This window comes from Anguilla rostrata, chromosome 17, assembly GCF_018555375.3.
Source record: "Anguilla rostrata isolate EN2019 chromosome 17, ASM1855537v3, whole genome shotgun sequence".
Classification (NCBI taxonomy): Eukaryota; Metazoa; Chordata; class Actinopteri; order Anguilliformes; family Anguillidae; genus Anguilla; species Anguilla rostrata.
In genome coordinates this window covers 14,818,665-14,832,442 of record NC_057949.1, presented here as the reverse complement: position 1 = coordinate 14,832,442, position 13,778 = coordinate 14,818,665, and the positions used below count along the sequence as shown (strand labels likewise).

Sequence of the window (13,778 nt, the reverse complement as noted above, 5' to 3'; positions counted from 1 at the left end):
AGTTCCTTTCGTGCTTCCTTCTGTCCACGCGCTTCATATGCGCGTGTCGTGGTTTTCGTTAAGATGGCTATAAGAGATAGCCTTGGAGATGGTTATGATACACTTCTTCAAACTGTCCAATTACGTACTGTAGCTACTATTTGACATTACTGATTGACGCTTTTTGCTGTCAGTGTCGAAAAGTCAGTTGCCATTGATGTTGCAATACCTATGTGGAACAGGACTTGCACATATAAGTAGGCTACTGCATGCAAAGACGGTGTTTCGCCATTTCGATTACAGTACCACCCATGGCCATCAGCAGTATCCTTCAATTATAATGCGCACATATATTTAGTCGCGGGCAATCATATGTTCAAAAGTGTATGTATGAGCGTTTGGTCGTAAATCTGTCTCTCAGTCGGTGAACGTCTGTTGGGTGTGTGCTTTACAGAGGGAGAGGGATGATGGGAGGATTTTGCGAGAATGTCTCTTTAAGACCCAGCACCTTTTCATTCCAGAGAGAGTGTGTGAGAGAGAGAGAGAGAGAGAGAGAGAGAGAGGTCTATGGTGTGGCGGTGGATAGCGTTGCCTTCGATTGCGCCGTTTACATGTGTGCGCGAGGGAGAAAGGGGGAAACCGATACCCGTTTTTTCGAGGAGGTATTGGCACCGACGAGCGCGAGACTAATGGAGCCGTGAGGAGTGTGATGTCTTGCATTTCCTTCCAGCGATGATTAGGGTAAGATGCAAAGCCAGATTCACCTAATTGCAGCCATGTATTATTATCAAATATGCGTGCGTGTTTGTTAGATTGTCTCGCGGTGTAGGGAGGGGGCAGGGAAGGAGGGAGGAAGGAGAAAATAAACGATCGGAATGTCGAGACTTTGACAGGTGCGTTTACATTGACAGCACACAATTTATTTTGTGTGTGTTTGCACGTTTGCGTTTATGTTGAACGATGTGTATAGGGGTGAGAGCGACATTTGATATGCCAATACATGCTTAGACTCTTGCATACTGTTTGTGAACGCAATTCACCATTAGTGCTGTGTAGACAACAATGTGCGTGTGTTTAAAGTTTATTCGTTAGAAATCATAATAGCATCCTCTGTGGCTACGCACATATGAAGACAATCATACAGTCAGGCCGAGAGAAATATAGCACCATTTTTTAAATTAATTCCTCGAAATATAAAATGACCCTGTAGGCTTATATTGATAATATTGAGTGTGTAAATGTGCATGTGTCGGTCCGGTTTCAATGTCCGGTTGTCTGTCCGTATTTCGTGCATGTCATGTGTACGCATTGTGATCGCAATATGAACATACATTTATATTGATAATTTTCACATTATGCGGAGCCATTATCGCAATTACAGGTTGCTTCCGCGCCGTACGTAACTATACACAAGAACATACCGAAATACATGAAGATACTGTGACATATTCGCCCATGTAAGTGCTGCTAAAGACGGACATAGATTTGAAATTCGATAGGAAGAATTTTGCTGTGAATGCTAATGCATTGTGGTTTACCCTACATAAATCGACATAGGTGTGTGTTTGTGTGTGTGAGTGTGTGTTTGCGTTCGCGCGCGCGCGCGCGTACAACCAAAGAGCGGGGTTGTTGATTCGACCAGTTATTTCTATACAATTAGAAAAATCTGGCCCTAATTGCAGCCTACTCGTTATCGTTTGCAATAAAACCAAGATGTCATTGGACACATTTTCTGGCCTGTATGCAAAAAGTATGTCTGTCTTTCTAGCAGCCTGTCTCGGAGTATTATTGATTCTAACGAAGCGTTTAGCGTCGAGGTAAGAAATACATTGTAGCAAACGGAAGAGCCCCCTCCCCTCTCGTTCGCTCGCTCGTTGATCAACGGAGTGTAAACTATGGCTAATTATTATATGTATGAATCGTAGATAATTTTTTTTTCGAAATGTGATGCCTGTTTCTTGGCTGCACTGTTAAATTTCCGCCTTTCCGACGTGTGGGGTTCGGCGCCTGGTCCGGCTGCTGCGAGTTGCGCGTGCCCGCAGCTATGCTCCCCGTCTTGATATTTGGTGCTCTACGGCGCCTATTCCACACAGTACCCCCTCTTCTTAACCCCCCCCCCCCATCTCTCTCTCTCTCTCTCTCTCTTTCTGTCTCTCCACCTCGATAATTCCCATCGGCTGTTTTTTCTTTTTTTTATATACGAGGTTGTTATAATTGGATATTTTGGGGTCCTGTGCTTCGTTGAACGTTGGTTATCAGTCTATGTAGCCGATGTCTGAATATATCTGAAGATGTCTGTCACGTGATGGTTACGTTAAAAGGTCTGTTATATGTAGTATCCAGAGGTGGGTAACCCGGTTTCATAGAGTAAAAAGACTGTTTGAAGCCGGGTTACCCACCTCTGGTAGTATCACAACATAATATAATGTGGTGTAATCAGAAAATGACTTATTTACACTACCCGCTTACTATTTGACTGAAAACAAGCCATCTGGTTGCATAAAACATAAATTCTACAGACTAAATTCAAAATCTCTTGTGATATGAAAGGTAAATCCTTAAATTTTGTATCATTGCTTTAAAACTAATTTCCGTAGTGAATTAACATGATGATGAAATTGAAAATACAAATTATTATTATTATTATTATTATTATTAATTTGACTTTACCTGGGGCATCATAGATAACTGAACAGTTTCGACAGGAATATGCAAACTGCGATTCCTCATGATTTTGTCAGACTTTTAAAAAAACTTTCTATACCATTTCAGAGATACATGTGTTATTGATTCTTGTTACAGCAATTCAGAAGTTCTCTTTCAATGACTTGATTTTATATGAACTTCAAATCATTTCATATGAACTTCATTTGAAAGAGGTCTGGGGTATATGCACCCGTTCAGGAGGAAGAGGTTTGGCAACCTTGCAGCAGGGATTAAAGGCAAGGGACTTTCTGTTCGACGCTCCGGCCCTGGGCTGAAGCTAACAGCACTGTCTGTCGGCGTACAAAGACCCCAAAAACATCATAAAACAATGCGTACAAAAACCAGTTCCTGATTCAGCTTTTTCCACCAGCCCTTCAGAGTTAAATAATATATAATTTTTTTTCGCAGATTTTCCCTTCTGTCCTTCTGATGCACACATTTACCCTTTTCGGTCTTTGTGTCGCTGCCATCCAAATCACGCCGCCTGCCAAACCCTTATTTTGAATGTTTTATTGAAACTCGTCTGATTCATCCCCCTTGTTCTGTGATTTTATTTCTATGGTTCTTTCTTGTCACGACTGAATCGTTCTTTTCTTCTTGTCCGTGGTGCCGACAGTCTGGGGTCCTGAAGTCGGTCGGTCCTCCTCTCTCGGCGGAGAGACGTTTTTGTGCTGAGCCGATGACGATTTTAGACACAAACTCCTGAAGGAACCCGAGGAACGGTTTCACCTCTTAATGCCGACTGTAGAAAAATGCGTTTGAAATTAATTTGCGATGTGACAAGTGCAAGAGATGATATCTACACATTTTGTGCATAAGCAGGGAAATATTGGTTTACCAAAGCATGAAAAACATTAAGAACTGTAGATGTGCAATATATGCGGTTTGATGCTTCACATAAACAAAGGGTGATCTCCAAAGCACTGCAAAGGCTGTAGAGGACTTCATGTTACTGGGGGAGTGAGGTCACTTTCTGAATACTAGGGAGTATTCTACCACATGAAGGCCCGGTAAACTAAATTCGGGGGCCGTCTGGGTAGTGTAGAGTTAATGCTCTCGCCTACCACCACGGAGACCCGGGTTCAATCCCCGGCAGCGGTACTTCCGGCTTGGTCAGATGTTCCTACGAACACAATTGGCAGTGTTCGCGGGTGGGAAGCCGGTGAGGGTATGAGTCCTGATCGTTGCATTAGCGACTCCTACTGGTTGGTTGGGGCGCCTGTTCAGCAGGGAGGGGATCTGGGGGAGACAGCGTGAACCTCCGCACGCATTACACTCTCCCAGTGAAACTCCTCGCTGTCGGTGGAAGGCTGCGATCCATGTTCGAGGGTTTGGTGTTACACCTCCCAGACAACAAGGATTGCTCGACCGGACCAATCACACAGGGCTTAGAAAATGAGAAAATGGCACAAAAAGCTGATTCTTTTCTCGTTCTCTGTTTCCCAGCTCTGCTTCCTGGTTCTGTGACGGACCAACCAGGGAGGAAGAAGCCTTCTTCAGCTCCCGCCCTCCCTCTTATCCCTCCCCGCCCCTTTGGAACCCTGGACACGCCCACTCACCCCTTAATCCAGCCTCCTTTACTTCACCACTTCCAACTAGGCCCAACCCCACCCCACCGCCGCCCCAACACACCCACGCCACACCCCTAAACCCTCATCCTAAAGTTGCCGCTCCAGCTGTACTGCAGGGCAGCCTGAGAATCTTGCGAATCAGGGCACACAAACGCGCAGATGGTTGGGCCTGGGCGTTCGTATCTGCTGAAGGAGCCGCGTAGCGTTGGGCTAATCTGAAAGGAAGAGGCTTCGAACCCTGACCCCCCAGCCCTGTGAGCCGTCAGAGAAGAGCAGACACGCCCCTTACAGACTCACAGACTCACAGACAGACAGACAGACAGGCATGTAGGAAGCCAGTGGCTTAGCATCCTAAAGATCTCATTGGCTGCAAAGACCGACCCCGCCCTTTTTAAAACCAAGGCTCACCCAGCCATGCGTCACACCTAACTGCCAGACCAGAGAGCCAATCACGTGAGGCAGGCACTCAGAGGCACGTACAGAGCAGCACAAACAAACGTGCGTACACACAAACATACATACACACACACAGAAACACACACGTGTACACACAAACTTGTGTACGCAAACACGAGTACACACATACGCACGTACGCACAAACTTGTGTATTCAAACTCGTAAGCGCGCGTATACACACAAACACGCGTATATAGACACGCACACACACAAAGGCGCGGACACACACACATAGAGGTGTGTGCACACACACTCACACACACACACACACACACAGATAGAGGTGTGTACACACACACACACTCACACACACACACACACACATAGAGGTGTGTACACACACACTCACACACACACACACACACACACACACACACACATAGAGGTGTGTACACACACACACACACACACACGCCCCAATCTGCCCATCGGAGGGCGTGGAGGTGGCCTGAGAGCTGCAGTTAAAACCCACGAAGAAGAGGCCAGCCCACCGACGCCCGCCTCAAGATGATGTGCGAGGTCATGCCCACCATCTCGGAGGACGGGAGGGGTGGGGCCGGCGGGGGCCCCTCCTCCCCGGCCGGGGGAGGGGGCGGGTCCGGAGGCGGGATAGGCGGGCCGGGGGGCGGGTACGGGGGCCGGGACGGGCGCGGAGGGGACGAGGGCGGCAGCTCGGGGAACCTGGAGTCGCTGATGGTGAACATGCTGACGGAGAGGGAGCGGCTGCTGGAGAGCCTGAGGGAGACCCAGGACTGCCTGGGCACGGCCCAGCTCCGACTGCGCGAGCTGGGCCACGAGAAGGACTCCCTCCAGAGGCAGCTGTCCATCGCCCTGCCACAGGTCTGTGTGTGCGTGTGAGAGTGTGTGTCTGTATGTGTGAGTGTGTGAGTGTGGGTGTCTGTCTGTGTGTGAGTGTGTGTCTGTATGTGTGTGAGTGTCTGTGTGTGTGTGCCTGTGTGTACGTGTGTGTGTGTGTGCGTGTGTGCGTGTGTGAGTGTGTGTGTGTGTGTGTGTGTGTGTGTGTGGGTGTCTGTGTGTGTGTGTGTGCCTGTGTGTACGTGTGTGTGTGTGTGTGTGTGCTTGTGTACATGCGTGCATGTGCATGTACGAGTGTGTTTGTGGGTGTGGCCATTCGAATTGCCCAAGCGTGAGTGTGTTGTTTGGTGAAATCATTTTGAAGACATTTACTCGTGTTAGACGCTCTGCTCCTTCCTGGAAATATCCGCCGTGCGTGTCCGGGTAAACCTGCCCTCAGTCGACGGCCAGGTGGGATATTGTGCAGATCCGGGGCTGGGATATGGGGTAGATGCCTATTCTCCGCTGTGGGGGGGGAGGGGGGCGGCGGGGGGCACAGAGAACATTTTGGGAGAGGCTTTGTGTCGGAAGCACTGGGACGTTCTTTGGAAAACGTGAGTGTGAGGAACGGAGACCTACGGGTGAGGAGGTCACTGAGAGGAGGACATCCAGAGAGACCACCAGAGCCGGGAGAGAGGGGGAACAAGGGAGAGCAGGGGATGGAGGGATATGGAGCGAAGAGAGAGGGAATGAGAGAGAGCAGGGGATGGAGGGATGCAGAACAGAGAGAGGGGGAACGAGGGAGAGCAGGGATGAGGGTGAGAGAGAGAGGGAATGAGAGGAGCAGGGATGGAGGATGCGACAGAGAGAGGGGAACATGGGAGAGCAGGATGAGGGATGCAAGCGGAGAGAGGAACAGGAGAGCAGGGATGGAGGAGCAGATGAGAGAGGGATTGGGAGGCTAGGGACAGAAGATACGGAGAGATGGGATGGAGAGGTACGGACAGAGAGATATGGAGAGAAAGAGGAAGAGTGACGAAGGGAGAGGTGTGGAGTGGGTAGAGGGAAGACGCGGAGACAAAAAAACGGAGAGGAAACAAAGGAAGTATTTGTATTCTCTCGCATGGCCATTATGCCAGGTCTCGCTGGAGGTGAGGATACACACTGTACTTGTGAGGTCCAGAGAAAATTACAGGCGGGCAGCTGTCGAATTTTAGCCCTGACGGCTTTGAGGAGCAGCGCATACGTGCTGCGTTTGCCACTGCCCTCTCCTCCTCATTTTACTGGAGGAATCAACGCAATAGTGAGACAGCGCAAAACATTAGAACACTGGAGAATGTTCTGGGTTGAGTCCCGTTGTACGCTAATGTCGTGGCAAACGGCATACGCACCTCAAAACGTCGTAGGACGTATTTATTGTTCCAAACAAGCTCTCGGGACGTGCTCCAAGGAGGTCACGTGTAGATGACATCCCCTGACGGTTCGTTTGGTCATGGTACGTCAAAGATGCCTGCCAGTGACATTTTAGGAATTTGAAATGCACGATTTGTTGAACATTGTTAACTTTCCTGATAAAATAGCTGCGAGTGATCAACAACAATTCAATGATTTAACTGGAATAATGCAATTTATTTGCATTTCGAGATGTTTTAAGACTAGAAATCCTGTCGTGTTCCTTCTGACTTAAACATAATGTTCAAGGCGTATCCAGGAAACTGCGAAAAATGTTTACACTGGATTTCCAGGAATGTTTAGGGACCAAAATCTTGGCTTGTATCTGGGATTGTAACGGGAGTGGAGCGTGCTGGGATCCCCGTCGAGAGTCTGCAGTTTTGTTTGGGTTCTTTTGTCGGCTGGGATGGGCAGGAAGCGGATGAAAACGCTAAGAACATGCGCCGCGGTCACTGAAATCCGAACCCCCGGACGAGCCCGGTCCCGGCTCGAATTTCAGACGGGCGTTATCGGCAGACACCAGCGGCTCGCGTTCCTGCCAGCGTTAGGGCCCTCTGTTTGGGTGCTGTTTTTCAAACGCGTAAAGAGCGCTTTCAGAGTGAGGCGGCCGTCCCGGTCAAGGTGAGAGAGACAGGGAGTGCTGTACGTGCTGAGTGACAGACGCTCACATCTGTGTGTGTGTGTGTGTGGGAGAGAGAGAGAGAGAGAGAGAGAGAGAGAGGGAGAAACAAGGAGGGCTAGAATGGTGTTTGAGCCGTTCTAGTGGCGGTTTTAAGAAGCGAAGACTCACGCGTGCGTTTACAGTACGGGCTAGACACCGGTCCGCTGAGAAGGGGATTAAGGTAATTTACATACCGTGGACTGACAGTGTGCTAATGCTGCCATTTTGAGAGAGGAGGAGAGAGAGAGAGAGAGGGAGAGTTTTATGGGCACGGCACTCACACATAGCTGATTCAGTACATCTCCGCGTTTACTGTCCTGACTTTGGCATGAAGGAGAGGAGATTCACGCGTGCGCGAGCGAGCGAACGAGCGAGCCGGTAGCATGAAACAGGCAGGGCCGCTAACGAATCAGACAATTTGCATATTGCTGCATACTAATTAGCTGGTTTCTGGAATCTATTCTTAGATGCGGTGCATTAACACATAGAGAGAGAGGGAGGGAGGGAGAGTGGGAGGGTGGGAGAGGGAGAGCGGGTAACCAGCACAGTTTAAAGGACTCCAGTAAATTGATAATCATTCGATCTCCGTGACCGCGCCGCGAGAAGGAATGCTGGAGAGGTCGGGGCAGGAGCAAGGGATTGTGGGAAGGCGGTGCCAGTCGGAATTCTAGCCCGTTCTCAGGGAGACTCGCTCCCGGAATACCGGGTTCGAATTAGCCCACTGTGCCCCCATCTGTACATTTCTCCCCCTCCCCTCCTCTTTCCGTTCATCTCTCTCTCTCTCTCTCTCTCTCTCTGTAAGTATTTTAGTCTTATAATGAAACTTAAAATCTTATTTCTTTCTCTCAAATAGAAAATATTAGCTTGTTTTAAGTTATTTTTTGCTTGACAAGTAAAATTGTCTCACCCCATTGACAAATCTTTTTGTCTTATTTAGCCAAAAAGTAATAGAAACCCCCACCCTGGTAAAGCCCAGCCCCCTAACCATTATACTACACCCCCGCCCTGATAAAGCCCAGCCCCCTAACCATTATACTATCAGGCCGGGATGTCCTGACCAGATATGGACCGAACGTGACCGTGGAACTTGACCCCAGGACAGGCCATAATCAGACCGTAACCGTTAGAGTACGAGCTGTGGGCGGAGCTTCGGCTGTCCTGGGCCCTGGGCGGGAGCCAGATAGAGTCCGTTCTCTTCTCTCAGCTGTCATTTGGTGGCCTATTTATGAAGCCCTTTTGTTCTATCGCATCTTTTTCCATTCTGACAAAATGGAGGGACTATGGTGCACTTGCGGTCTATATCAAACGCACGCTATGGTCCAGGGCCTTGCGGCGGATGCGTTTCCCTTCCGTGTGGAGAAGGGGGCGGAGCTTAAGGACGCCGCGTCAGGACGGTTGGGGTGCGCGGTCAGGTCGAGGCGCGGGGGGGGGAGGGGTCACGCGATTGGTCGGCGCGCGCCCGTGCAGGGGAAGGCTAATGCACGGACGAGCGTCCGATACGCTGAGCTGTTCGGTTTCTCTCGCTGCGGAATTGATTTACACAGTTCACCTACGTTAGAGCACTTATAGAGATACGTGTAAAACGCCCCCATCCTCACCTCCATGTAAACACAGGCTCGTCACGTAGTGAAGAAGGGAGCGTTTGAAAAAAACCCAGCTCTGTGCTCATGAGCTCAGAAAGGGAGCGTCTGAAAACACCCAGCTCCTTGCTCATGATTCAGAAAGGGAGCGTCTGAAAACACCCAGCTCTGCTTGTGAGCTTCAGTTAAAAATGGTCGGGTGTGCTACCTTCAAATGCTACATCCTGTCTTTAGGCCTGTTTTTTGTGTCAGACCATTAATCTGATCAATTAAACTGTGCCCTGGATCGTGTAATGCTGAACATTTTGCACACATACACTAGCTATACCTATGCTGAATCTAATACTATATCCTCTAGCCCACTTGGTTCATAATAATGCTGCATTTTCCATCTCTCTCTGGCACTTGCTATGGCATATAGCTTTATGTTGTAACATTATGACATTGTGCATTGACTCCTGCTGTTGGGCACTAGCCTGATTGTACGCACTTATGTAAGTCACTCTGGGTAAGACCATCTGCTAAATGCCTAAATTTAATGTGATGTAATCTTGCCAGATGACACATTTTTGCCACTTGAATGAGTGAGAGTAGCCTTACAGAACGGATTATTTTTTATTTTAGTTTTTGCCCTGACACAACATTGACCCATTCAGGAATGCAGACTGCAACAGTCATGAACCATGTAAGCTATTGCTAGATGTTTCCTCAGTTCACCTGTGCACATGTAGATCGACTGGAGCCTTTAACCGGTCACACCAAGAAAGCACGTTGTTTGACTGGGGAATTTTATTTACCTCATTTTCTGGTTTTTTTGGGGGGGGATCAGGCTTGGAATTTCCTAATTTAGTAGATATTAGTTTCCTAACTGTCCATCATATAACACATCTTTGTGAAAGTGTCTGTAAAAAAAGCACTATATAAATAAAATTGAACTTGAAATTGAATTAAACACTGCCACTGTGCCGTACATTGCAGAAAGAAGTTGGCTTGAGTAAAATATGTGATAATTCTTTAAAAATACATCATTGCATTTATTACTTTATGGGGTTTTCAGCTTTATTTGACAGGACGGTGTAGAGGGACAGGAGGGGTGGGGAAGAGAGGGAGAGACATGTGACAGAGGTCGCGCGGTCGGACTCAAACCACCGACGTCGCGGCTCGCAATGAGCATGTGGACAGCGCTATACAGGCTACGCCACGAGACAGCCCCCCATTTTAATTCTTCATTTTTGTGTAGGGACTCTTTAGTCAAGTGTGCGATTAACCCTGATTAGTTAACTAATTGTGTTTTATGGTTTCTAAAGTAAAAGCTTTACTCCTTAACAGACTTTCCTGCTATCATCCGTCAAAAGCTGCTGGTGCGTGTGTTTATGACACACATGAGTCCACTGCCTCTGACTGGGCTCGTTGCACGTTTGATAATCAGTTTTTCCCAGTTAATCTAGAAAAAACCCCGTCCCTTCTTAATGCCATGCAGGGGACCCTTCAGGTCAAACAGTGGTCAGATGGCAAAAAAGGAGCCTTCAGACCTGATCGGCATATTTATAGACCCGGTCTTCTTCATGGTGCCTTGTCCGAGGTAGATACACAGGCCGCACCGAAACCGGTTTGCAGGGAAAATAACCTATTTAGCGTTCGTCACATTCACGGTCTATTTTAGCCGCCTCCGTAAAAGCGACGCGCAACCTTGTTTCTCTGCGTTCGCGGCTCTCCCAGCTGTGCGTTAACGCGTCGCCCGTCCCTCTCTTCCCGTGTATAAATAGTTCTTCTGCGACTCTGCGTTCTCTCTGGGCGCGCTACCCCGATGCAAAGGTTCGGACTACGGGAAAGACCCGCGCTCGAAACAAATGAATCAAAGGCCTCTCCGTAATAGGGGTGGGGACGTTTCTTTGAGCGAACGAGGAACAATGATGCCAAGTTATTAGTGTCATATAACCAATAGTGTTATTATCCAAACGGCATCGCATTAAATGTCACTGTCGATGCAAGCCGCGGTTTGAGGATGCAGTGCAAAATACTTGTAATTGGCTTTCGGGTATTTGCTAAATGTGGTTTTAATATGTTCTGGGCTATATCTTTTAAGAGCGTAACATCACATTATATGCGGGAATGCATATAGAAGGTGTCAGAGTGATGGGTTACTGTTGTCAATGCTAATTTGCTGTGAATTACAAACTGGATAACTATCGCTACACCAATAGCTGATACTAACTAGCGCAAATAACAAATATTATGTTTTATATCACAGCTGGCTTGGTACAGTTGCGAGTTTCATAACACAACCAACTAGGTGGGTCTAGTGTTTGATATAACTTCTTATAGTGTTTGCTAATGTACCATTTTTTAAATCTTATATTTAAAGAAACTTATGATTTTTAGTCAATAAATATGCATTCCGAATCAATATTGTGTTTTATTGTTTTGATCATGCAAGTGTAAACTTTTTTAGTTTCAGGTGTTTCAATTTGATGCAATGTCAGTCAAAGGGTGATGGTAATTTCATAAAAGCAGAAAGGTCGTAAAAAACGATTTGCTTTACCCTTTTCGGAAAATCAACAGCAGCGAAACGGCGCTCTTTAGGCCCTGAGTGGCGTTTTTTTATGTCAGTGGCGACACATGATACGAGGAGACGCAGCAGAGAACAAATCAATTACGCTCTCCTGTTGTTGTCTAACTCTCGTATCTTTTTTTGGTTTCCATCGTTTTGTTTGTTGGACATCTTCACGTGAAGCCAACTGTCAGCATGTTCGGTTTCGACTTAAAGCGATTCTTCAAGTGTGTATTTGCGAACCAGCGTGTGTACTCATGACGGATGCGTGGTGTGTGTGTGTGTAAGAACGACGTAACCTTTTAATCAACACTTTGCTAGCTTTAGCAATATGCACGTACGTGGAATGTGTGTGACATGAGAAGCCGTTTGAATTGAAAGTGGGCCAAGTGTGCGTGTTCATTTTTTTTGCCGTCGGTTGTGTGCGTTTCTGATTGGTTGGCGGTTGACCGTGTGCCCCGCCCTCTCTCCACAGGAGTTCGCGGTCCTGACCAAAGAGCTGAACGTGTGCCGGGAGCAGCTGCTGGAGCGGGAGGAGGAGATCGCCGAGCTGAAGGCCGAGAGGAACAACACGCGGGTCAGTCTCCGCGTCCGCCCGCTAGCGTCTCCCCCGTTAGCGTCTCCGCCCGTTAGCGTCTCCCCCCCATTAGCGTCTTCGCCCGTTAGCGTCTCCCCCCCATTAGCGTCTCCGCCGTTAGCGTCTCCCCCCCGTTAGCGTCTCCCCCGTTAGCGTCTCCCCCGTAGCGTCTCCCCTGCCCCCGTTAGCGTCTCCCCCGTTAGCGTCTCCCCCGCTAGCGTCTCCCCCGCTAGCGTCTCCCCCGTTAGCGTTCCCCCGTTAGCGTCTCCCCGTTAGCGTCTCCCCCGTTAGCGTCTCCCCGTTAGCGTCTCCCCGCTAGCGTCTCCCCCGTTAGCGTCTCTCGCCCGCTTAGCGTCTCCCCCGTTAGCGTCTCCCCGTTAGCGTCTCCCCCGTTAGCGTCTCTCCCCGTTAGCGTCTCCCCCGTTAGCGTCTCCGCCCGCTAGCGTCTCCGCCCGCTAGCGTTTCCCCCGTTAGCGTCTCCCCCGTTAGCGTCTCCCCCCGTTAGCGTCTCCCCGTTAGCGTCTCCCCCGCTAGCGTCTCCCCCGTTAGCGTCTCTGCCGTAGCGTCTCCCCCGCTAGCGTCTCCCCCGTGAGCATCTCCCCCCCGTTAGCGTCTCCCCGTTAGCGTCTCCCCCGCTAGCGTCTCCCCCGTTAGCGTCTCGCCCGTTAGCGTCTCCCCCGTAGCGTCTCCCCCGTTAGCGTCTCCCCCGTTAGCGTCTCCCCCGTTAGCGCCTCCGCCCGTAGCGTCTCCCCCGTTAGCGTCTCCCCCGTTAGCGTCTCCCCCGTTAGCGTCTCCGCCCGTTAGCGTCTCCCCGCTTAGCGTCTCCCCCGCTAGCGTCTCCCCCGTAGCGTCTCTGCCCGTTAGCGTCTCCCCCGCTAGCGTCTCCCCCGTTAGCAGTCTCCCCCGTTAGCGTCTCCGCCCGTTAGCGTCTCCCCGTTAGCGTCTCCCCCGTTAGCGTCTCCCCGTTAGCGTCTCCCCCGTTAGCGTCTCCCCCGTTAGCGTCTCCCCCGTTAGCGTCTCCCCCGTTAGCGTCCTCCGCCCGTTAGCGTCTCCCCCGTTAGCGTCTCCCCGTTAGCGTCTCCCCCGTTAGCGTCTCCCCGCTAGCGTCTCCCCCGTTAGCGTCTCCCCCCGTTAGCGTCTCCCCCGCTAGCGTCTCCCCCCGTTAGCGCCTCCCCCGTTAGCGTCTCCCCCGTTAGCGCCTCCGCCCGTTAGCGTCTCCCCCGTTAGCGCCTCCGCCCGTTAGCGTCTCCCCCGCTAGCGTCTCCCCCGTTAGCGTCTCCCCCGTTAGCGCCTCCGCCCGTTAGCGTCTCCCCCATTAGCGTCTCCGCCCTCAAGGCCCCAGGCTTGGGCTTAACTGTCCTTTACGGCGACCCCTAGTGGTCGTCCCTCGCGTTGAATCCCCGAATCTGACCCTTTCATTCTTGTGTCACCTATAACGTTGATTCGTTG

The 13,778-nt window shown here is 49.9% G+C and overlaps 1 protein-coding gene across 5 annotated transcripts in view; it reads left to right on the top strand.

Annotated features, from left to right (window-relative positions):
• The first annotated feature begins 498 nt into the window (after window positions 1-498).
• The window catches only part of ppfia3 (PTPRF interacting protein alpha 3), a 45,635-nt gene continuing 32,355 nt past the window's right edge, over window positions 499-13,778 (top strand). For 2 of the 5 annotated variants that reach the window (XM_064315467.1, XM_064315466.1), the window contains exons 1-3: window positions 503-720; window positions 4,132-5,553; window positions 12,228-12,329. In XM_064315467.1, coding sequence (XP_064171537.1) covers window positions 5,221-5,553; window positions 12,228-12,329 — 435 coding nt within the window. In that variant the 5' untranslated portion in view covers window positions 503-720; window positions 4,132-5,220. Of the gene's footprint in view, window positions 721-4,131; window positions 5,554-12,227; window positions 12,330-13,778 lie in introns of all 5 variants that reach the window. The other 3 variants (XM_064315464.1, XM_064315463.1, XM_064315465.1) reach the window with 3 other exon arrangements.